This window comes from Bombyx mandarina, chromosome 18 (genome assembly GCF_030267445.1).
Source record: "Bombyx mandarina strain Sakado chromosome 18, ASM3026744v2".
Lineage (NCBI taxonomy): Eukaryota > Metazoa > Arthropoda > Insecta > Lepidoptera > Bombycidae > Bombyx > Bombyx mandarina.
In genome coordinates this window covers 4,300,362-4,326,530 of record NC_143224.1, presented here as the reverse complement: position 1 = coordinate 4,326,530, position 26,169 = coordinate 4,300,362, and the positions used below count along the sequence as shown (strand labels likewise).

Genomic DNA, 26,169 nt, shown 5'->3' with positions numbered 1-26,169 from the left:
GAACCATCACTTGGGTACCATACTGTCACCTGTTTGCTCCATTTTTCCTTTTTGCAGCGGAGCATATGCCCTGCCCATTGATCACCATTTGAGTTGATCAATATGACTTTTTTCATTAGTTTCAAGCCTAGCATGCTCTTTTCCATACCCCTCTGAAATCTTGCTAGTTTCTCCATATGGTGTTTCATCAAAGCTCAGGTTTCATAACCGTATGTGATGCAGGGTAGGATACAGGTTTCAAAAGTCTTCTTCTTGGTCTTAATGCCCAATTCCTGATTTTTCGTAATTTCTTTCAAGGCCCAATATTTTATCCATCCAGTAGCAATTCTTTTGTCTATTTCTTTAGACATTTGGTCATTGTGTGATATTATCTGGCCAAATATATACATAGGTATTCCTCTACATACCTATTCGATTCGTTTCGGTCCACTGGTGGCTATAACTAGTCAGGTCATAAGTATTGTCACACAGTAAAAACTTTTCTTTTAGAATGCTGGCCACAAAAAAGTTTATTGCATTCGAATTTCGAATTGTTCATGAAAATAAAAATGTATACTTTTAGAATTTTACTCATTTTTAAATATGGAGTGGACGCTTAAAGAAGACCGTGTTGCAGTTATTGGGTTGCATCGTTGCGGTTACGCGCCAATTCAAATTTTTAAAATACTGAAAAATTTGAATATAACCAAAAGATTCGTTTATCGTACCATCAAACGATACAATGAAGACTCTAGTGTAGATGACAGGTCAAGAAGTGGTCGCCCTCGGTCTGTTAGGACTCCAGCAGTGATAAAAGCTGTGAAGGCGCGAATTCAAAGAAATCCCAAACGTAAGCAGAAACTGTTCGCCCTTCAGATGGGGTTAAGCAGAACCACGGTGAAAAGGGTGTTAAATGAAGACTTAGGGCTTCGGGCATATCGAAGAAAAACAGGACATCGTTTGAATGCTCGTCTAATGGACCTGAGACTGAAGAGATGCCACGCTTTGTTGAAGCGGTACGCGGGAAAAAAATATCGGGAAATTCTTTTTTCGGATGAAAAATTTTTTACCGTAGAAGAGAGCTACAACAAACAAAATGATAAGGTGTACGCACACAGTAGTGAAGAAGCGAGCAACCGTATTCCGCGTGTCCAACGAGGTCATTTTCCATCCTCACTCATGGTATGGTTGGGAGTTTCTTATTGGGGCTTAACAGAGGTACATTTTTGTGAGAAAGGTGTAAAAACGAATGCAGTTGTATTAAAATACAGTCCTGACGAACCTTGTGGAACCTGTTTCTCATACCATGTTCAATAATAGGCACTGGGTATTCCAACAAGATTCGGCGCCAGCTCATAGAGCGAAGAGCACACAAGACTGGCTGGCGGCGCGTGAAATCGACTTCATCCGGCACGAAAACTGACCCTCCTCCAGTCCAGATTTGAATCCGTTAGCTTACAAGATATGGCAACACTTGGAGGAAAAGGCGTGCTCAAAGCCTCATTCCAATTTGGAGTCACTCAAGACATCCTTGATTAAGGCAGCCGCCGATATTGACATGGACCTCGTTCGTGCTGCGATAGACGACTGGCTGCGCAGATTGAAGGCCTGTATTCAAAATCACGGAGGTCATTTTGAATAAACTTTAGTGTCATAAGAATCTATGTTTTGTTTAGTTCATTTTGGTATATGAATGGTTACATAATGAATAAACTTGTTTCAATTATTTGACATTAAACATGTGACAGAATTTATGACCTGACTAGGTATTTATGGGTATTGAATTTGTCATCATTTTAGTTTGGCTGGAGTTAATTTCTAGACCCACTTCTATACTTTTTTGTGCTAGGACTTGTGCCATGGATTCCAGTAGTAGCGGGTCCTCTTCTAATAGAACAAGATCATCTGGAAATCTTAGATGATTCAATCTCGAGCCGTTAAACAAACATGCATATGCATACGTAAATGCCGGTTGACGATTGCAATACGTTGGTATAATTATATATAGAGTGCCTTTTTGCGCATTTTCCGATGAATCTTAGTCGCCTTTTACGACACAAGAGATGATGCTCTTCTATATCGACATCACACAATCCAAACGAATACAATTCAAGTAAAATTAATCTTCACGACCACGATCATGCTACTTGTGTTACAATCCTATTGTTGCAATTGTTAAAGTCTTTGATTGCCTAGTTAGTCAGCTATGATTTTTTTTTTTTTTTTATTGCCCTTGTAGGCAGACGAGCATACGGCCCACCTGATGGTGAGTGGTTACCGTTGCCCATGGACTTCAGCAATGCCAGAGGCAGAACCAAGCCGCTGCCTACCGCTATGAATCTATATAATGTAATATAAAATAAAACCACTCGCGCTGCGTTTGTTCGACAGACTCCATAGAGTATTTTTTTATTTCTTTTAACCATAGACACAATTTTATGTTTCTAACAGCAATATGTAATTCTATAATATAATGTCGAAATATTGTTTGTGAAACATTTTTTAATAATATGTTAAACAAAAAACTTCGTTGTATTGTGGGTATTCACGTTGACAGCTCGCTATCTTTAAACAACAAATGGTAAAACCTTAAACAGTAAACAAACATTTCAATGAAGGAGGCAGATGTGTGTATGTAGTATTGTTATGTAATTAAATCAAGTGACTCCTAAAGTTTTTACGTCATTTTATTTTTCAATTTGTAATAATTTGTAATATTGATCGTACGGACACTTTTTGGGATTCCTTACGGCCCGAAAGCCTTTCGAGCTTGGTCAGAAGCTTAAAATTCCATCGAGGATCTCTAAAAGCTCATGGAATAGTTGCTTTGCGCCACCACAGTTGTTCACTATTGGACGCAGACCTTACTTTTTTTTATTGCTGAGATGGGTGGACGAGCTCACGGCCCACCTGATGTTAAGTGGTTACCGGAACCAATAGACATCTAAAACGTAAATGCCGCCACCCACCTCGAGACATGAGTTCTAAGGTGTCACTTTTAACTACGGCTGTCCCGCCCTTAAACCGAAACGCATAACTGTTTCACGGCAGGAAAAGACAGGGGTACCCTACCCGTGCGAACTCGCAAGACGTCCTACCACCAGTAAAAAGTTAAGCCTCTAAGCCCGGTTTTCTCTCCAGTATCATTAATAAGTAAGTACCATTCTGAAATCACTTTTAATTGAGCGTGCTTTACAAGCTATTAGTAAGTTATAAACAAAAGATATCTAGGTAATTATTTTACTAAGTCCGAGGATTACCTCGAATTCATATAATTTATTTTGACAAAAGATATCTTGGTAATTATTTTACTAAGTCCGAGGATTACCTCGAATTCATATAATTTATTTTGTATTTTATGTATGTATTTTACCGATGTATTTTAACTAGCATTCGTTACTCAATAAAGTTTGTTAACCATCAGTTGATGTAATGATTGCCAAGGTTTTAATAAAAACTAAAGGAAATGAGCAATAGAATATTCGTTACCTTCGCGATAAGCATACACACATGCATATGTCTTACTTTCAGTTTTGATGGTGAAGCAGTCGTATTACAATACAATTAGCCGTTGTGGCCTGAAAGATAAGACTCCCAGTGTGCCCTTATCGAGCGTTACAACTAAACCAGCATTTAATTCTAATAAAATAGTTCTTAAAGATCTGCTTTACGAATTAATTCCACGGTAAAGGAATAATGTCGTGTATTAAAAATCATACCCGCAAGAATTATATGGGTAATTAGTAAACAATTGACACGTAGACCTCAAGATTCAAGGCAGCATCCAGGTTGTGATGTCTAGAAACTCCAGAAACTTCTCAACACGCGGTGGACCGGAGGCATGCTCGTCCAAGTGTGCAACAAAATTTTGAGAAACCTTACAGCGTAGTGTACGATTGATTTTTATAGAGGTTATTCCTTAATCATTTTTTATTATTTATATCAAACATATATATGTAGGTAAGTATATCTTCGACAAATAATAGTATATCGGCTGTTTGTTTCAATAGGGTATTATCATTGAGAGTATTCTCCACGATCTTCGTGAAAAACATCAAAAGCTACAAACAGCTGAACGGTATCGTGCGTGTAAATAAGAAATGAAATTAATTTCCATTCTCAAGTATCAGCAGAAACATTTAATTATTTAAACAGTTAACGTGAATACATCACATTATCTTCATAAGCAAATGTTATTTTATAGCTAAGAGTATTCAGTGACGCGCAAAGACTGCGTTGTTACGCGCCGCGGAAGATTTCCGCTACATTTCACACATAACTGATAAAAAATCTGAGCAAGTCTATGATTGAGTACAATAATGGAGTTACATTATCAACTAAGGGACAAATCACTACCTTCCTTCTTCTCAAGGTTTGGAATAAGATATTTCTGTCATTAAAACTCAGGTATACATTAATAAACAAAATCAAACTTCAAGCGTTTGGAGACAGTCAAGAAAATTCAGTGCATATTTGAATGGATCGCTAAAATCAATGACCGTCTAAACATGAGCAATGTCTAGTCTAAGTTTAGAACTCTCGTGCAAGTCTCACAAACGCTACCTTACTTTAAGCAGCAGGGCGTAACTGCTTATGGCGTCTGGCAACGTAAGAAAAACGTGTCGCATGATAGATTCAGCCAAATCGTTCACATTTCGTTTAGACTTTTTATACTTATGCGGCTACAACAATAGTTCCGATTTTGTGAAGGGTTTTTCAATTAATTATTAAAAAAAATTAGTTCTACGGTCGTTTTTAAAAAGGTACCACCAAAAATGCCATAATCTATATATAATTCTAGATAAATAAATAGAGTAAACGGTCGGAGCATTTTTTTTTCGCCCAAATCTGTCCTCACAAATTTTGCTTGTCTTGGCTCGTAATGCCTCTTCTGTAAAGATAACTAATTTACAATAACTATTCAAATCTTAACAAATGGTACTATTTCAAATCTATGGTTTTCATTGGGGGACAATGGATGAAAGATCTTGCTTTCATAAAGCATAAAGTGGCATGTCACAGCTCAACCTCTTATTTAATTGTTTACTTAAGCTATCCTACCTATTACCTGTCTATTATTGGGGGAATTTTTGGACTTGTTGAATTCGACTGCTTTAGGACTCAAAAACAGAAGATTACTTTTTATAGGCGGAAAAAGTACTCTTCTCTTTTAAACCAAGGACAGAGGCCATTTTTGTTATTTTTATTTCGTTTTAGTAAATAGGAATTTGCTGTTTCTTTCATCAATGCTATCAATGCCGTGTAATGAAATCATTGACCTTGGTATGACACAATCACTGTCAGGATAATATTACTATGCTGAAGTACCTGTAAATAATTGTAAGACAAACAAAAAGATAAAAAAAACACGACAGAATTACAATGGCCACGGAATCCGAAAAACGAAAGATTTTAAGTCGTATCGCTCCGAATATTACCTATTTGCTAAAAAGTTATTGCTAGGTAGACGTCAGCGTGGTTTATGAATTTGTGGATATTAGTATCAAAAAAGTGGGTCACGTTATTTTTAACTTCTTTATCTTGTGACTACAAAAGCCTTGTTATAATTGATGGATGCGAGACTATGCGACTTCTTAAACGTTTCACTTACTTCTATTAAATTTAACTTTTTTAACGTTTATATAGTGATTTTTATAAAACTTAATTAAACAAAGTCATCAAATTAATTTGGTTAATATGCCAATAAATTAAATACATTAATTTCGACAATATGTAGAACAATTCTGTTTGTCTTGGATCAAGAGATCAAGTGTTGTGTTCTAGTAGGCATTTTGATTTGGAATGCAGTTTCGCTGTTGAGAAAAATCGGCAAATCAGGATTTGCTCTTTTCAAAATAAACTTGAGTCCTCTATAGTGGAGTGGGGGTGCAGTTGAGGTACCTTCAACTCGTGTTGGACAGTTGGTGGACTTTTCGCGCTCACTTTTTTTTTTTTTTATTGCCTAGATGGGTGGACGAGCTCACAGCCCACCTGGTGTTAAGTGGTTACTGGAGCCCATAGACATCCACAACGTAAATGCGCCACCCACCTTGAGATACAAGTTCTAAGGTCTCAAGTATAGTCACTTTGCGAAGCTGGTCCCCCGATTGATGGGGACGGCCGGTTCCTTGAGCCGGCTACTCCCGAATATCGGGAGGCCGGATCAGGTTGTGCGCCGCTTCTACGTGGGAGTGGTGGTGGTGGCGCTGGCTGTGAGCGGCAGGAGTTTTTGGTAAGACTTCCAACTCATGCCTTAAGGTAAAAAAAAGGTGGCGGCATTTATGTTGTTGATGTCTACGGGTTCTGGTAACATCTGAACACTAAGTAGACCGTGAGGTTGTCCACCCCTCTAAGCATAACGAAATTTCCTTTTTTTGTTTCCGGTACAACCACTCGGTGTTGCTGATTTTAGGTAGCGATTACCGGTTCCTCTAAAACTCTAAATGCGGTGCTTCTCGTTCTCTCCGGAGCCGAAGGACGTATTCTAAGTGAATTAAATGAAAACCCTTGCTTACAAATGGTTTTTCATATCGCAATTACTCTGATTACAAAGCTATTGCATGATATAAACACACAAGACTCGTTTGAGAGTATCGTTTATCAAAATAAACAAAATGATAAGCTTTTGTCAATCTCTCTTATTTAAATTAAATTTAAATACCGTTTAAATTGATATAATCTGACAACCGACAAGATAGCAGCTATCAATGTTTGTTATGTATTTCTCAACGTTGATAAAGCGATATGTTTTGAAAATTGTTTGTAATCATGAAAATGAAGACGGAACGTCAGAAAAATGGTCGTTAAATTTTCCTATAAATTTAAAAAATTGTATACTCTGTTAAAGCCTTTCTATTAAAAATAAACGCTGACATAGGATATTTCTATGTTATTATAATTTGCGAAACCGAGCAACAATCTCGACAAACATAAGTTTCGCTTTCCATTATATTATATATCGACGCTTGAAAGGCAAAAGTGACTATGTGACAATGCGTGAACGTTACAGTAGACTAATTTAAAGTTGAAATTAATTTAAAATATACACGAGAAATACCTGAAAAAATATCTATTTTAACGAATCTAGCTGTAGGATTGAAATGATTTTAATAGACCTAGAAAATTTTTTTTTTTGCGCGTCGAATATGGTTATTGCCTATCATTTATGTACAAATCAGTTATTGTCGCTTATTCAAGTTTGCCTTTCAAGCGTCGATATTAGTTTTCAAATTCGTAGGTACTTTCTTTTGACTTTACGCCAGTCGACCGTAGAAACTGTGAAGTATCCGAAACGTCGAGAATAATATAGAGGCAATAAGAAACGCGAGTTTAAACCGTAAAAGTAATTTTAATTATGTCTAACACTCGCGAAAAGCGAAGAAAAATTTTTTCAGCTACCTACAATTCTATGATATAACATTCATTAAAAAAAAACAATATAAGTCGAGGACCGTATATTAGGTAAGAAAAAACTACACAAAAAGTCCAACGTTGAAGTCGTCATGGCTTAAAGGATAAGAAGCCCCGTAATACCGGTGCCGGTCACCGTCCTCGTCGAACCCGTCGCTTGCGACGAAGGGCTCGACGAGCGAACTAACCCATAGACACAGCCCACTGAGTTTCTCGCCGGATCTTCTCAGTGGGTCGCGTTTCCGATCCGGTAGTAGATTCTGCGAAGCACTGCTCTTGCTAGGGTCAGTGTTAGCAACACTCCGGTTGAGCCCCGCGAGCTCACCTACAAACGTTAGGGCGAAGCCGAAATAGCCTCTCAAGGCTATCAGCATAGGTAGGAAAAAAAAAAAAAAAAAAAACGGTGTTCAAATGCCACAACTACAATTTTCCTTATGATTTTTTCCCCTACCTAATCGTTAGAAGCGTAAGGGGCTCTTCCAGTACGCGCGGTCTTGTAGATGAGCGCACGTAGGAGAGAGCATCTGTGAGACTGTTAACATCTGCACTAGCAAGAGCAGTGCTTTGCTTGTTTAAGTTATACCGATGTATCGATAACCACTTAAGGCCGACTGAGCTGCGAGCTCCTTCACTCTAGCAATAAATTTTTTTATTAAATCCTCGAAATTGACTATTTACTTTTTTTTCTTTTTTATTGCTTAGGTGGGTGGACGACCTTACAATACCTGGTGTTAAGTGGTTACTGAAGACCATAGACATCTGCAACGTAAATGCGACACCCAGCTTGAGATATAAGTTCTAAGGTCTCAAGTATAGTTACAACGGCTGCCCCACCCTTCAAGCCGAAATGCATTACTGCTTCACGGCAGAAATAGGCAGGGCGGTGGTACCTACCCGCACGGACTCACAAGAAGTCCTACCACCAGTAAAAAATTATAAAAGAAAATAATAATTATACTAAAAAAAAAATCTAACTAATGTGTAATAATGTCGCTATTTAAAGCGACTAGTTACGAATTTAATGTCTGGAGCAAGGAGAAAAAGAGACAACGAATGCTAAAATAAAACAACAGGTAATTTTAATAGATTTATTCGTATAAATCCCTGCATTTCTTAACGTATTCTTATATCGTAGCCCTATGCTTTCCCCCCACAGCGCACGAGAAGGCAGCGCGTTCGCAAACAAAACACGACCAAGCGTCAAACGTCTTCGATCTAAACATAACATTCATTCGACCACACGACTAGCCCACAAAATAATTTATTAAGGGGTTCCGTCGTAATCGCATTGAACCGTGTCCACTGCTTCACGCACTCTGGACTATTTGCTGGCTTTGCAAGAAAAACAAGCAATGTAATCGACGCGACAGCCTGCCGGTTTGTGCAAAAAAAGTCGCTAACCGCCACGAAGCGCCATTATAATTTGTAGCCCCCCAAATCTAAATTTAAATGTATATACAAGATTCGAGTTTCGAATATCTGTTCTTTTTTCTTTTCTTTTTTTCACATTATTTTTAATGAATTAAATTTAAAATTCACAACAATTTATACACTGATGAACAACTATTTACGTAATATGTACATCGGAACCAAAGCTAACACTAACAAACTTAAAAATATCTAATTAGTATAAGCAACAAGTATCAGGGTGATATTAAACGTATTTATTACAAATTATGAAGTCAAAGCCATAAGATTAGATGTTTTTTTTAGCTCGAGTTAAGAGCTGGTAAAAATGGTACATCAGTTCCGTCTCTCATGCTATCAAAGATATCAGAGTTAACTTACAAACAGCCAATCGATGGCACTCTATGTTCTTTTTCAATCCAAACTTAAGCATTTTAATTGAAAACTTATACAAACTTCGTCTTTAATAACATTCTTAGAACAACATATTCTTTAAATTTTATTTTAATATTCATTGAATACAAATGTATTTTAGAATGACATTAATATACAGGATACTACAAAATGTTTACTGTTCTAAACTTACACATGTTTAGACAAGTCCTATTTTGTTAAAACTCCAATTTGATTAGTATATTATTTTTGCACTTTATGAGAGCATTATAACATACAATTGCATTACATTGCCTCTTTTATTTAGGCCCGTATACGAAGAGAGCAAATTTAATTTCTTTACTAAACACTTAGGGTTCATTTCACAATTTCATTTTATTCAAATACAGTTTGTGTTTACGAGCGTGACGTTAATGAACCTTAAGGCTTTTTTCATGGCTACGATTCGTGAAAGCATCATACAAACTCACTGATCTCGTATTACTTGGGCAGTTAAATGGCAAGAGAGAGAACAAGGCACGGTAATAACAATAACGTGTGCGCTCAAAGAATACTGCGCAATGGAGGACTATGCTTTCAGATTTAACAAGTCAACTATTGCACACGCCACTTAGCAGGGTTTGCTTGAATACAATTCTGCATAAATTAAGGCGGAAAATGCGCAGTATTTAATTACAGCAATTAAGAAAACACAGTTGTCTCAATGTAGATGAAAGATAAAGTAACCGATGAGAATTAACACGATTTTACATATAATGCATTTATAGTGGTACAATAGGAGCAATGTATGTAAAAATATTTCAATGGTGTATTCAAAAAAGTAAGATCGCGTAAATTCTCTTTACAATATAAAAATGTAATCACGAAATCGGATCCATAAAATCGAATTCGATTGAAAATAAAACAAGTTCCACCCTACTTCGCGTAAGGATATCTGGCTATTTGCGAAGCGACATTTTCGATCTTATGGTTCTGATATCGAGATCATGTTCATTCGTTTTTAATTTTTGTATTTGACAGAAGTATATATACTTCTATGATATGTATATACTTTTGTGATAAATAAAAAATAATAATTACCTAATTAATGAATCGTAGACACCAATATCTGCTCAGAAATTGTTGTAATTCTTGTCTAATCCAAACCACCATAAAACAAATTTTAGATTGGATGCTATGGAGGGGCAAACATTTTGCAGATGATAAATAATTTAGTACTATAATTTCTACAGTAATTTGTTTCAGCATAAATTTCAACTATTACAGAAAAAAACTTATTTAAAACTTATTTTGGTAATAGATAACTCTTCGCTTTTGTATTGTTTCCGTCTTTCAAAAGCATTCTTGACTTTCTTCTGTAAACCATTATTTTCTTATTCTTCTAAAAAGTTTGTACACAAACATGTACTTCCTTAAAGTAATTCTCTTCACATAAACTGCATATCCTTTGTCGACTCAGACATACATTCCTCATTTTATGACCATTCACTTTGTTGTGTAGATTTTTTATTCCAACACCAACAAAAAAAATTTCAATTCCATATAATCTTCTGATAATTCTATAAAATATCTCACTATTTCACTCTTTTCACTATTTACAAAGTTATAATTTAAGCTCCAAATGTTTTTCACATTCATTCACTTTACAAAGGCTTCAGGCGGTATCTTGCCTTCTGAGTGTAGTTGATTAAAGATGAACATAGCTCTTTGCAAATCCCAGCCAGTTTCCTGAAGACAACTAAAATACCAAAAAAACTAATGTGAACAAGTAATTTACACTAGTGAAAATAATTAAAGAATAAAGACTTATTGAAATTAAAAAGTTACAACTTTGTACCATGAAATAGACTTTTTCTACATACTTGATACTCCAATGCTCATTCATTCCCGTCTGTTGACCAAGCATGTTGAGTAGCTGCATCTTCTGAGAATCATCTGGCGTCCCAGCTGCGAGTGTGGGAGTAGGAGTAGGCGTGGGCGCTGGAGTAGGTGGTATCGGTTCTACAGTACCCGTTGAAAAGGCCTTATCCTCCTGTATGGGCAGTGTTTAATTAATATTAGATAATGGGCTATCTAGCTAATCATAAGAGTCTAAAGCAAAGATGGAGCTCCGACGTACAGTTGTGGTAACTAGCCTCTAATATTTATTAATGAAAATTATGTTTCATCATCATCCATACATATTATAGTATACTACTACCTACCTACCTACCTACATATACCCAAAGTAGGTAGTCGAAATTCGACTATATTTAATTGAAATTATAAGTTTGAACATTATTATGGTTCTATTGTCAGACTTCTACTACATACTACTTCTATAATCACAGATTTCGCCAAGACTACACTATATAAAAATAATATTAAAGACAAACAATATTAATCTCTTTCCAATTTGACCACAAGCTTTAACAATAAACCATATATGTGTGTTTGTTAAACACATGGTAGTGTGCGTAATGTATTTTTTATTGCATGCATGCTCGCAACATTCATTAAAGCAATAATTATATTAGAATTAAATCAATCAGAATTTAATTAGGCACAGATGTTTCAAACTTAATTTTCATAATTCGTTTGTTAATGGTCACTAACCTGTTCTTTAGTAGTATTCGTGATATATAACATATCGTTGATGATTGAGAAGCCACCATTCGCATTTGGAACTATCACGAACGTCCGATGAAATGAACGCATCGGGTTATTGGGAGTGTTTGTTTCTTTGAACACACCGTTCATTGTAAGGACGATCATGGCCGGCTGTCGACAAAAAAAAATCAATTTAGCTAGTCACTAAAAAGATAAATTTCAATCAACTGAAACCGTGAAAACTGAATTATTCAGTCTGAAAATCTATAATAAGCAAGCTTAAGGTTGAGACTGAGATATAAACTTTTTTTTTGGATTAGTTGGTATTCTAGGACACCACAAATTTAATATACGTACTTTTATGTTATTATCCTGTAAATATTAATTTTTGGAGTATTAGGTCATTTTCTGTGTTTCGTACACCATTTTTTATGCATATTATATGTATTTAATGTTTGTTTTTCTTAACACACTTTTTTTTTTCAATGTATAAGTACCCTTATCTAACATCTATAATACATTCTGTTTTTATTTAAAGTAATGGAATTTAAAGTTACAACACATAATATATTGAAATTAGGCAGTATTTCAATAAAACTACCTTACAAATTTATTTATTCAACATAATATAAGGAACTCAAAAACGAATTCTTCGGAGAGTTAGAAATAAGAATATAGAATAATGGTACATTTCGAAAGATTGGGTATCACTATAAAGCAGTACAGTAGCGGACAGTTACTGACTGACACTAGACAGGTCATTCACACATCTGCCTCCCAGGCTAAATGTAGATAAACATGTATAAATAAATCAGTAAAAACTTACAGTAAAGACTAGTAAGTCAACAGCAAAACCCATTAAATCGTGTGTTGTTTTTGGCAGATCTGATAGGAAGGAGACTACTTGCAGCTTTCCGGTACGTAGGTAACGCCTTCTCGACTCCCTTTCTGTTATTCGGGTTAAATTACGGCTGTTCGATATGTAAGAGTTTAACCTGTAATTAAAAAATATTTTTCTCAAATACTTAAAAGCAGTTAAGGCATTAGCAGTGTATATTGGTTTGTTGATGGAAAATCGCGCTCGACTCCGTTTTAATGTAGTTACGAGATGTGCCTGTGAAATCGTGACAAATATCGTAACTAATACAGTCTAAAGACATCCTCTGATGGAGTTAGCCGAGGATGTCAAGTTTGACTTCGACAATCGTCCCCAAAAAGTTAGTCTAATTTCACACATTTATTTAGATATTATTTATTGACTCACTAATTGCCGATTTAAGTCTTTTAAGTCTTGGGTGTTTTTATATATACCAGTGGTCCTGCAGTGGTCCAAATTTCACTATAATTGAAATTATAAGTTAATCATTATTATGGTTCTATTGTCAAAGACTTCTTTAATCACAGATTTCGCTAAGAATACACTATAGACAAATAATATTAAAGATTGACAATAATAACCTATTCTCAATTTGACTACAGACTTTAACCAATAACAAAAGTTTGACCATAAGAAAAGAATCTTATTATATGTGTGTGTGTGTGTCAAATACATGTGTGCAATGTTTTGGAAAAGTGTGTTTTGGAAAAAATTTCACACTCCTCCGTCCGCACAACTTTCGTAAAAAGGAATACAAAGTTTTTGCTCCACGTATTAAAATATAGATTTATAATAGATGACGACTTTACGACCTACACGGTAGGCGGTTACTAAAACCCATACACATAACATTCTAAATTCCAAACAGAATTAAAATTTATGAATCTAAATAAAAATTACACACCTAGTTGTCGTAGAATTCCTGCTGTCATTCGTTAAATAATTTGCAGCCATCGACATTGTAGCATTTTCATGGTACGCCTCTAGAAGTGGTTGCCGGGATTCCGAGTCGTATATCGCATAGTATTGAGTGAGAAATTCCCTGACAAGATCCTGACCCGCCGGGTCTACCAGGAACGATTGTTGCCGAGGGGGAAGCCCCATATCTTCAGCCACGTCGAATCCAATAGCCGGTGGAAGATCCGCACCATCCTAATTTATTTATTTATTTTATATTTATTTACAATGTTGAATAAATAGGCGTGATGAGATTATATAAACTGCAACAAATAGTAAGGCATAAACACAAGTCTGAAAATAAAAAATAACACTTACCAATCTTGTCAGCTTGGGAAACTTCTTCCGGACATCACTGGAGAGAACAAACATTATGGAAACATGTTTCAAATTTGAACTCTGAAACTCATAATCGTTAAGAAACACACAAAATGTTTTTCATTTATTGAGATTACATGAAAAGCAGATTTGTTAACAATAATTATTTAGATATTGAAATTTCTATTGTGAGACACCATAACATTAAGTAAAAAACTTGTTAAAAAATATCAAATGTATAATTAGGGAAAAATCATTGATTAGTTTTTTTTACTCTTTGATTTTTATTTAATGAAAATATTGAAGCATAATTATATTTCACAAAAGGTTGTGATGTCACACAGATAAACTCTAAATAGTAGTAAACAGTTTTTGTAGCAAGTATTATTTAAACACTGTTTACATACTTTTACTTTTATAAAGTATTGTAAACAAATGTGCTTCAATGTTGTGTTTGTGTGCATTATTTAATAAAAACTAAATAGATAACTATTTTTATTTGAATTATTGCTTAAAATTATATAATTCAAATTTAAACCTCAATATTGGAGGTAAAGAGGTAATAATATATACTATTTAAAAAATATATACATATTAATATAATAATATATTTCTGTCAAAAATGATTCTTTGCAACCATTTTTAGATGAATTATTTAAAAAAACCTTTCTATCTATTTGCGATGCTCAAGTTAGTAATGATGGATATCAGATGTTATTTATGCCTCTAATATTGAGAATTATTTTGACAAAAAGGTTATACGGAGTCATAGTACACAGGATGCAGGGTAACCTCAAATAAAATCAAAATAGTAAAGTAACAATAATGAGCAATAGAATACCCAATTTCCTTAGTGAAGCCCAAGTACTAATAATTTTAGTATAATTTCAAAACAGCAATGTACAATGGGGATGACAGTCTGATTTTAAATTATTCCACATATTTGATATTATGTCTCATACTGCATTAAAACTCTTCCAAGATTACTAAACAGTTGAGCCATTTTTACATATAATGCTGTGAGTGACCTATTCTTAGGTAAATATTTTTAAATGTTACTATTTTGTATCAATTATTTTAATCTGCAAGTCAGAGGAATATGGAAATAAGAAGGCTCATTGTCTGTTGGGACATTTCCCAAGAATTTTATGGAATTATTGATCCTGACAATTTTTTGCTATGTAAAATTGTATGTCTTTTAAAAAGATTAGTCAATTATAAGTATATTTTATTAAGGGATATTTTACTGATTTTGTTATAAACAGTATAGGAATATAATATATGTTATCACAAATTTTACTTAAGATAAAAAACATCTTTACTCATTTCATCTACTTAAACATGCAAAATTCAACAACAGTACTGCCACAGTTTGATTTTATATAGCTGTCAAGTTTCCATGGCTTAACGCTAATGGTAAACTGTGTTATAGGATATTCAAAATATCTTAGGGTGTGACCCCCAAAGATACTGTCTACAACATTAGTGTTACCTTATGTAGATTTCGTGATCATGAAACCTGTTCACCAGTGGGTTTCCTTTGAGGTATAGCTCAACTAGCGGTAATGATCTGATTGGGTCCAGTGATCCAAGGAATGGAATCTGAAAAAGGTTTAAATGATAATTAATGTACATTATTGGTTTTTTAATAGCATTCATATATTTTTAAAGATGTCTTTCTTTTACTACATTTATTTTATATTTTACTAATGTAATGCAAATGATGAGTTAGTAGAAAAATAGTTACACTACACAAAATTGAGAAAAATGTCTACCTTAACAATCATAGATGTGAAAACAAATTAATTGCAAAGATTGTTAGTTGGGGTATATAATAAAGAAAAAAAAAAACACATAAATGTAATTGTCAAATGTAGATAGGGATTTTATATCCTACATAATTGCTGTTAGCTTGTGGGGCTATTCAAACTATGCCTAGATAGGAATGTGCACTGAAGATGATGATATGAATATGAATCAGTCATTTGAAATTTTACACTGGTCTAATTTGTCTTAAATGTATTTGTCTTACCCTATTATCGCCCATATACAATATTTTCAAATTCTTCAGTTTTGAAGACAAAACCTTGAGATGCTGCAAACCATGAAGCTTATTATCATTTAGGTTCAAAGCTTCTATGTCTGGAATATTCTCTGCTATTATATCTATAGCAGCCAACATTATCATTGGACGGAACAGTGCACAAAATATATCTTCTAGATCTGAAAAATAGTATTATTTCAATATTCACCCAGTAAAACTATTGTCTTTACATTCTATAAAATAACTAGTTATAAATATTGTTGTTACATTGCTGCATTATAAAAGGGCAAACCAGTATGCACTCTTAAATAGATTATAGCTTATGTGGGCCCATAAGAAATTATTCCCAAAAGTCTAGCTTATTATATCTCTAATTGAATGAAAAAGAAATTATAATATGTATTACTAAGCTATAGTTGAATTTTAGACATTGCAATGAATGTATTGTAAATAATGAATATGTAAAGCAATAACAATATAATTGGACAATCACCTGGATCAGCATGGAATTTTGTTAAATCTAATGCCTTAGTTGTAGCATTATACCTCTTCGCCATTGTCAATTTCATCTTCTCTTTCATGGCAGCATCAATGGCCATGTTTGGAACAGCATTCCTCACAATAACAATTAACTTAAAACCATCTGACATAGTGATCTTTCTATCAGCATTATAAAGTTTTTCAGCTGTTTTAACATCATCAACATAGAATACCGCAGCATTACCATTGACTTTATAGTAATGTGGAATGAATATGTCGGGTGAAAGAAAACCCAACAAGGCTCGGAGGATAACATCTTTTTCATGTTTTGCTCCATATGGAATGATTATTTGGTACCAAGGCAGAACACCAGGAATAAATTTCTTTTTAGTGTGTCCGTGGCTTCCTTGCGGAGCTGGAGAGTACATTCTCCCACGTCCCCTGAAAGAACTTTTCCGGACCGGTCCTTGAAGAGCAGAACTACCCATGTCAATATCATCATCAAGGAGGGCTAAAGGATTTTTCCAAGTTCGAAATTTATTTTTTCCTTTAGCTCCAGGTTTAAAACTGACATGTCTCGGCACACTATTGACACGGTCATCGTGTTCTGAAAGTATATCATTTGTAAATCAAGTATTAATAGTCAATAACTTTAAAAACTCATATATTATTCATTGGTATCATGAACTTTATGATGCATGATTTTGCCTTTATGTATTAAACATAAGTAGTGCTAACAACAATGGAATACATTATTTTTTGATAATTCACTGTAGGAACTACAAAATCACAACAGAATATAAATAAAAGTGTTCCACTTACCAAAATGGTCAGTATCAGCCTTCCAATTTCTATTCCTTCCACCGCCACGTTTTGGCATCGTGTCGAAGAAGCTTTAATCACCAGTATACAAATACCGTGAAAGTAGTTCTTTAAGGTTTCCTTATTTTCTCACATGCGTGTAGAATAGTTAACTGAGATAAAGCCAATGATAATTGAATAATAGCTTTTTTAATTAACAACGCAATTACAAAAGAGTTAAACAGCTTTGATAGTGTAAAATTGCCCTACACTCCATAAATTTTAAGTATGGTTAGTTAAATTATATATTTGGACGTTATTAGCAATCCAAATATTTCCAAATTTAATCACCAAAAACTAAATAGCGTCTCTCTTGTGAATCTTAAACCTGTTCTGTTTCAATGTGAATTGTGAAACAAAATGGATGGCGACATTTGTAGATTATACACCTGTATAATCTATGGATTACACTTCGTCTTTATTTTTGGCTCCGTACGGTTTGTGCATTAGCCAGCGTCAAGTAAAAGATTTTTATATTTCGCTGTTTTAATTATTGAAAATAGTTTATGAATAATAAAAAAAACGAAGGAAGGGTCTCAAAAAAAATGTCATATTTAAAAATATAATTTAAAAAAAAGTAAGGAGTTTATTGAAAAAATGTTTATTACATATTAAAATACACTGTTTGGGAATTTATTTTTTAAAAATGACATCGTCGAAATGTAAACCGTTGCGTTCAGGGCATTCGTTTAATCAAGCACTAAAATTGCCTATGACGGCTCGGTAGGTGTTCTCCGTGTTGGCTGCGCTTTCGTGATGGATATTTTCTTTTAATTGTGTGTGGAAGTCGGTTTGTTGGTGTAAACTTTGGATTTGATATAACCCCACAGGAAAAAGTCCATAGATGTCAAATCGGGACTGCGTGAAGGCCAACTTATGTCACCTCTCCTGGAGATCAATTTGCCAGGAAAAAATTGACCTCTGACCAGTATCCTGAAGCTTTAATTCTTGCACCAACTGAATTTGTACGGGTGCAGTTTTAAATCTTTATGCAAAATAGGGCATCACGACGATCTGTGCACGTTTAAGGCCACCGCACGCTTCCTAATTGAAAGGTTCGGATCGTCCCGAATAGACTGGGCAACACTGTCTACGTTTTCGACTGTTCTCGAAAATCTTGGACGACCGGATTTTGGTTTTTCCAGGTTATAATAATAAGCAGAGAAACGAAAATTATAAAAGAACGAAATACGAACCTAACATTACAAATGGTGAAAAATAAAATTTGTCAAAAAAGCAAATAAGCATAAAAAATGTCCCTGACAATGACTCGTCAGGGGAACGCACATAAATAAATAAATAAATATTACCATAAGACGAATTGTTGCTGAAGGCAGATCTAACAGAGATGTATCTAGTACGCAGGGTAAAAAGAGGAAAGGTGGCAAAAATACTGCGCCTTCCTTGTCTTCCTCTTCTGATGAAGACTTTTTTATGGATGTGCAGTATTTGGAACCATTTTTAAGTTCTGATAGCCTATAATTAATTTATAAATTCATGAAGAGTAATTGGAGTTTTCATCTAAATTTCGAACCCCACATTCGCCACAGTAAGATTTTCAAAAATTATCCTTGATCATTGATTTGTTCCCTTTTTGCCATCAGATCCTGGTAGACCTATACCAAACATGAATTATAATAAAAATTATTATTTAAATTTATTGCAAGAGTGCTATCACATTGCAAGATTAGAAGACTAGTGAATTTTTCAGTTCACTCAGAAGTTGTGGAGAGTATTAAGCAGTAGGCAGCGGCTTGGCTCTGCTCCTGGCATTGGTAAAATCCATGGGCGACGGTAACCACTCACCATCAGGTGGGCCGTATGCTCGTCTGCCTACAAGGGCAATAAAAAAAAGGGAGGAGGAGGGAGGATTATTTGGTTAAAGATTAAAAACATATTTCCATTAGAAAAAAATTAGGAGGATCTCGGCAATATTTATTAATTGGTAGCATTATTTTGTCTATGGCATTTTTTTGGAAAAAATTATGTTTGATGATTAAATCTTTTTGTGTTTATTTTATTGAACATGCTTAAAAAATCATAATCTTCGAAAAGAAAATGAAACATTTTACTAAAAACCTAAATACCGCAAATAATGGTTTTAAGTCTATTCGATAAAAGAAACGAAACGTATAAAGTCGCTTTTAAAAAGAAATTGACCACAGACAACAGAAGTGCTTTTCAAGTCTGCCATGTTTTGTCCTATTTGTCGCGCTTGATCAACGCGATCGCGTTCACTGTTTAAAATTTGTTTTCTGTATGTATTACGGGATATGTTTTGTTTACAAATATAGTTTGGTTGATAGTGCTAATACTTATAAAATGAAACTATTTAATGAATCTATATCGTTACGGGAGTGTGCAACTGTGTAGTTCGTATTACATTAAATTTTGTATTTGCTTGATGCCTCGCAACTGACTTTATTCTGAGAAATTTCGTCGCAGTGTCTGAAACGTTTAAGCTTATATTGTATTTTTCCAAATGTTGCTGATTTTTTGGGAATGACACAACCCACGTGCACCTATTATATCGAACAGCCCATGCATATTTGTTATTATTTTGTTCCCTATTTCAATTCGTAATTCGTGGCTCGTATTGTACCAGTCTCGTTCGAGTCTAGGAGTGGGGAACCGCGTCGCGCGTTATGTCGTTTCCCGTGCGTTTCGCTCTTCAGTAATTAATTGTTTCGGAATAGTTGACAGCGGTTTCTAATCATATTGTGAGTATAATTTGTGGTAGTGAGTGTTTTGTCGGTGCAGCGCACACGGCGCACACGTGACAAGGGACGAGTGTTTGGGTGTCAGTCGGCTGCGACTCGCGGGCGCCGGCACAGTTCGCCTGCAGTGCAGAGCACGCGACGGCCGTCAGAGGTGAATCACCGACGGGCGCCGTTTTCATCGCGCTTGTTTACCCGCGTGTGCATAAGTGCGTAGAGCGGAAGTGCAAGGCATGTGCGCCGCGCGAGGGCGCCGATGACATCGCCGTCCAGGGCGACGGCGTTCTAAACGCGAGTGTGTGTTAGATATGTTCCTTAGGTTATGAGTGTGTGACAAAGTTATAGTGTGCTGAGGACACTGGAGCCCCTAGACGGAGTTGGGCCCGCCGGGGCGGCCCTGGTGCTTCTCGGGGCTCCTCACGAAGGCAAAATGGCAGCGTGGAACCGCCATCACCACTTCAACATGCTCATGGATGAAAATGCCAAAAACAAATGTAAGTAACAATCGTACTACACTAAATGCGCGGCCTACAATACAAATTGTTGGAATCTTTGACCCTTAGTAACTAAATGTACCAGGAACTTATGCACAAAGCTTGAACATAGTGGCATGTAGTTCAATAACCTTTGGACAAGCATCAGATATTTGTTTGATACATGTAAACATTACCACATGGTTGCTTTGATGTGACATGTCTTGTTGCGTTTTAAAAGTAAGCATTTAGTATTAAATCTTATGAAAAAAGTAAATATGCTACAAAAGTCCATATTGAAAATAAAGTAGAAAATAAAAGTTTCAATTTCGAATCTGTATAGAAAAAATCATCTCATGGAATGAGATATCCTATAAATTTCATAAGAATAATATATCACACTGAATGGTCATAACAGAAAAAAAACCTATTTAAATGAAATATTTCGATTCATATAAAAAATATATATTTTTGTCAAAATGAGATTAACAGAGATTGCCGAATAATAGGCTGTTTTACATTAGCCACGCAAATTAACTTTATGGTAAAATTTCTCATAAAGCATTTTTCCCATTTATTTACAGCTGCACATTTTTTCCAGAATTTATTGTGGTTTAGAGTAATCCAGAATTCCGGAATTATATTGCCGTATTTTGTTATTTTTGCCAGTCTGTTCATAGCTCACTTTTTAAACTAAAAAACAATAAAACATAAAAATATGACGAGCCTTAAACAATTAACTTTTCAGTTAATATTAACCAAATATTCTGTTTTCTATATGAGAAACAAATTTAATATCAAGGAAGCTTTTATACAAATACAAAAATGAACACTGTATCTACTGATGATAATAATTTAATTTGAGGAAAAGTAATTCATTTAATCACTTCAATAGCCTTGCACATTTTATTTATATTTCAGTCAGTTCAGTCATTTTGTACAATGGATTGTGGATGTACAACTCATGCAAAATAGTCACAAGTCAGGAACTTTGATTTGCAGAGAATTGCCTGTTTATTGTATTGTACATTGTAAATTTAACCTGTCAATGTTTTTCTCAATACTTAGAAATGATAAATGTCTACAGTATCAGTGATTTAAATGTTTTGCTGATAAGTAATTCAGATAACTTATAATGCTATATCAACCCTCATAGGAAACTTGACATGCCTCATTTTTTGCCAAATTTAAGTTCATAATTATGTTCATCTACTTGAATATTCATCTACATCTACGGAATGAATATGTTAGAGGAAGTCTGAAAGTGGCACCTGTGACAGAGAAGCTGAGGAGTGCGCGTTTGGGATGGTATGGACATGTGATGAGACGAAATGAAAATGAGGTTGTTAAGAGAGTGTTAACTATGAATGTGGAAGGATATAGAGGAAGAGGCAGACCTAAGAAGAAATGGATGGATTGTGTGAAAGACGATATGGGCAAGAGGGGAGTGAGCGAAGAAATGGTATATGATAGAAGAGTATGGAAGGAGAAAACATGTTGCACCGACCCCAGGTGACTGGAAGAAGGGCAGGATAATGATAATGATGAATTATGTTCATCTACAATCTTTAAGTCATATGTAGTGTGGAACTTACCAATTGCTAGTTAAAGTCAGAAAAACAAAAGTATCTGAAAACATCTTAAAAATAAAGATGAATTTTCCATTTTGGCAAAATTCAACATTCCACTAATTACTATTAGTCTGTAAATATTCGCATACTTTACAAGAAAAACACTGTAATATATAAGCAAGATATGTTAATAATAGAAATCAAAAATATCATAATAAAATAAATTGTTCAACAATTGGTGCATGAATTTGGGTTAGAGCATAGAGGTAATTGAAAGTAAGATAACCAGAAATTAATTTCATCATCATCATCCTCAATAGCCCACAGTCGTCCACTGCTGGACATAGGCCTCTCCCAACCCACCACTGAGCCCACTGACATAATTTAAGTGACAATAAATGAGCATACAACATTTACACAGCATTTACACTTAATTAATAAATAATACAAAACGACTACCCACTGATGCTGGGACATACAAACATATGCATCAGCCCAAAAATGTCTTATAAACTAAAACCTACCACAAAATAATTGGAATACACATTGGAATTTAAATTCTGTTCTGTAGCTTTGAAACAAATAAACAATCATTTCATTAATTCAATCTTTAATTTGTTATAAACTGTATTTGGAGCAGATATAAAATGTACCCCCTGCTATTCCTGTAGCACCAACATAAAGCTAGCATTAACCTATTTGAAGTTGTTTCATTGGGCACAATACAATTTTCCAATCTATCACCTCCTTTGCCGGTACACTACACAATTGCAGCTTGATACAGCCCTATGGGGGTACATTGTTGAATGCACACAGCCCTCTGTATCTCACAACTCACCTGTGGGTTAAACATACTGCCCCACATCCCTTTGACCCAGTTAATTCTGACATTTACAGTTTCAGTTTGTTTGTATTAGACTTTATTGGCTCAGTATAGGTCATAGTTTTTTGTTTTTTTTTTTAATTCAACACTTTATTTGTTTAGTGTTTTTTTTTCGCTAGTACTGGTTGGTTTTATTCTTCAATTTGCCTAGTTTGGCAAACACCAAGGATAAAATGCTCCTTTAAGTAACTCAAAGTATATTTTGTGTTTTACACACTTGGTCAGATCTCAGTTGCTTTTGCAGTGATACCGCTGTAACCTAGCAGGCCAATTTCGTGAATAAAAATTCACACCCCGCATATCCGTACAGTTTTTATTGAGCTTGTGACAAATCGACATCCCCCACAAATTGCAATATCAACAATTTTAAATGCGCGCGACCGCCCTTCCCAACCTCCAACATAATTCTGTACTCTGCCCTCGCTGATTGCTCATATTGACGTTTTATTGCATAACAATCCTCTTAAGTCCAAAAAAATTCTTAACTCGGTAATATTTTCAATATAGTTGCGAATTACGAGTTCATCCCACAGAAACGACCCTGAAACCACTGAGTTTCTCGGCGGGTCGCGATTCTGATCCGGTGGTAGATTCAGCGAAGCGCTGCTCTTATGCAGCGCTGCGCTGAATAATGGGCAGATGTTAGCCAATTCTCTCGGGCTTAGCCCCGTAAACTCTCGCCTATTTGTTTGACGAAGATGGAATAGCCTCTGAGGTTAATCGCGACAAAATAGAAAACAAAATGAGCTCACAATCAAAATCTCAAAATTGCTTTACACACTTCCACCATCATAGAAAACACTGACGGAACTTTGTTCTGCCAAAGTACAATTTTTTTTAACGCAATCGACGAGTGTCTAAATAATATTATACTTACAATATTTTATTCACTCGTGCAATGATCTGTTAAGCTTTATTTTATTCACTATTCAACAAAGCTCCGCCGACTACTTTACTCCCACGATTTTGGCAGTTGCATTCGATGGACCTAAATAACACTAAGGTAACGCTCTTGATACCCAGTTTCTGTGAATTGTAAGGTACCTCTATATAAAAAATACAATGATAATTATATTTTAATTACTGCAATTGATCATTATATTGTGTAGACAAAAGCCATTTAAAGATTTGATTCAATAAAAATCAGCAGTAAAGATAAAATAAAAACAACTGTATGGAGTAAATAAAGATGATTAATATTCACGTAGTTTACATTTGTCAATAATAAACGAATGGAATTAAAAAAAATACAATATAATCTAGACTTCGGTCTTGATCAATACTATTTTGTAGAAAACGAAACGGTTAAAAACATTTTGTCTATAAATGGCGTGAAAAAATTAAATATCCTATTTGACAAGACTAAATTGTTATAAAATAAATTCCGGGACTCTTCTCCACAAGCCGTCTTGTCACCAATATAGCAATGAAGACCACTGACAAATTTTTAACAACCTGTTTGAAATTCATGAAGACGAAATAAAATATGCTAATTTCCGTTGAAATGGTTAGGGGAAACAAAAATTTTGTTGAATAAATTAGGTGTCAGGCGACGGCACGGCCAAAAATGTAATAAGTGAAGCTACTTTAAAAATTTGGGGGCTCCGAAATGTTTGTAAAAGGGGAATGCCCATTTCAGGCCCAAAGCGGACAATAGATTAGAGAAAAAAAAGAAGAAAATTAACCTCAAAACTATTTTTTATTTTTATTTAATTTTTATAATAGTGGCATCAATTACATTATATTTTTTAGATATCTAATACATTTAAGAATTTAAAACAGTCCATTTTTATAGTAATATTTGATGTCCATCTTGGGCCCAGCACACTATGGAGAGTGGGCATTCCCCTTTGTGATGCTACGGTTTATGGACCGCAAGAATTGAGTACCGAATATTTACGGAGATCGTTTTTGCCGGAACCGATACGGAACTTGCATTTTTCCGGCGCGATCAACTTTCGTTGAGTGTCTGAAAGTTGTTGCTACGCGGATGCTGGCCACACGGTGCGCCTTCATTAAAGCCAAGCGCTCGTGCACGCTCGTCATGTAGATGATATCGTGCGCTTTGGAAAGTTAGTTTACTTTGGAGTCAGTGCCATTTATTGCTTTCCTTTGAATTTCCAATGATAATATTCGATATCAATTATTATGCTTTTAGCCCTTTATTAGTGATTTTTGTCTGTCTTGAAGGGACATATACTTCGGATTTTAAATGAATATAACAATCTTTTATCGTTATATAATTAATACTTACTACCGCAAACTTAAGACACAATATTTACCTAGGAATGCGAAGCAAGTGTAGTATGAATAAAATTCAGTCATCAAGCAAAGCCAAACCAACGTGGAAGCGGAGGCCACCTCACGAGTCACGGCGGTCGGTGAATGGTCACCTTTCTCCGACACACAGTCTAGACGACTTCGTTACGACCAGTGAATGAATTTCACATCGGAATGCGGAACGACGATTTATCGCGGCCTCACCGAAATTTTCGGTACATACATACCTACGTAAGCGGTATCAGTGAAACTCGTTCGAATAATTAAACGAAACTTAACTGTAGCACTTTGACGCGTTCAACTTTTCTCCCAACGATATTTGTGCGTTTGGCGCGTGTAATATTTGAACACCAGTAAAAATAACTTCGTAACTATCGTTTGAGAACAAGAATAAACTTAGGCATAATGTATTTTAACTTGAAAATATTATACAATTCAAAAACCTATCTTTTTTTTTATTGCCTTTGTAGGCAGACGAGCATACGGCCCACCTGATGGTGAGTGGTTACCGTCGCCCATGGACTTCAGCAATGCCAGGGGCAGAGCCAAGCCGCTGCCTATCTCCCGCTGCGCCATTCCATCCATATGAAATGTTCTCCAAAGTAGTGTGAATGGGTTTTTAGCGTAAACAAAAATTATTCATGTGTAGGTATTGGCTAAGTACACCAATTTAGTTTACTCTTCGACTGCCATCACAAATAAATACAAAATCTTACGCGCAATAGGCAGCTAATGCGCAGTATTAATTTGATTCTGAGAAACCGAATAACCACAGCTTTATCGAGGATTGATTGGTTATTAAACATAATATTAGGTCGAACAGAACATTATCTTTGTATGTAAAATTTAATTGACCATGATTTCCTTCTTTTAAAACGAGGTAAATTAACATGATATACCACGAAATTGTCGAAGTGTAACGAGCCAGCC

General features: G+C 35.0%; 2 protein-coding genes across 4 annotated transcripts in view; one reads left to right on the top strand and one right to left on the bottom strand.

The window, feature by feature from the left end:
• Window positions 1-8,463: 8,463 nt before the first annotated feature.
• sbr (nuclear RNA export factor small bristles) lies at window positions 8,464-17,705 on the bottom strand. The gene is made up of 10 exons (XM_028178818.2): window positions 17,277-17,705; window positions 16,468-17,061; window positions 15,963-16,153; window positions 15,423-15,532; window positions 13,931-13,967; window positions 13,560-13,807; window positions 12,605-12,773; window positions 11,785-11,949; window positions 11,052-11,221; window positions 8,464-10,927 (listed from the first exon to the last, which is right to left on the bottom strand). The coding sequence occupies exons 1-10, from the start codon at window positions 17,332-17,334 to the stop codon at window positions 10,828-10,830; spliced, it is 1,842 nt and encodes a 613-aa protein (XP_028034619.2). The 5' UTR covers window positions 17,335-17,705; the 3' UTR covers window positions 8,464-10,827.
• A 1,788-nt stretch (window positions 17,706-19,493) lies between these two features.
• mnb (minibrain) overlaps window positions 19,494-26,169 on the top strand; it is a 127,648-nt gene continuing 120,972 nt past the window's right edge. Inside the window, exon 1 of one of the 3 annotated variants that reach the window (XR_016324635.1) lies at window positions 19,494-20,526. Coding sequence is in view for 2 of the 3 variants with exons in the window: in XM_089735000.1 (XP_089591126.1) it covers window positions 20,463-20,526 (64 nt within the window). In the remaining variant the exon portion in view is untranslated. The remainder of the gene's footprint in view (window positions 20,527-26,169) is intronic. The other 2 variants (XM_089735000.1, XM_089735002.1) reach the window with 2 other exon arrangements.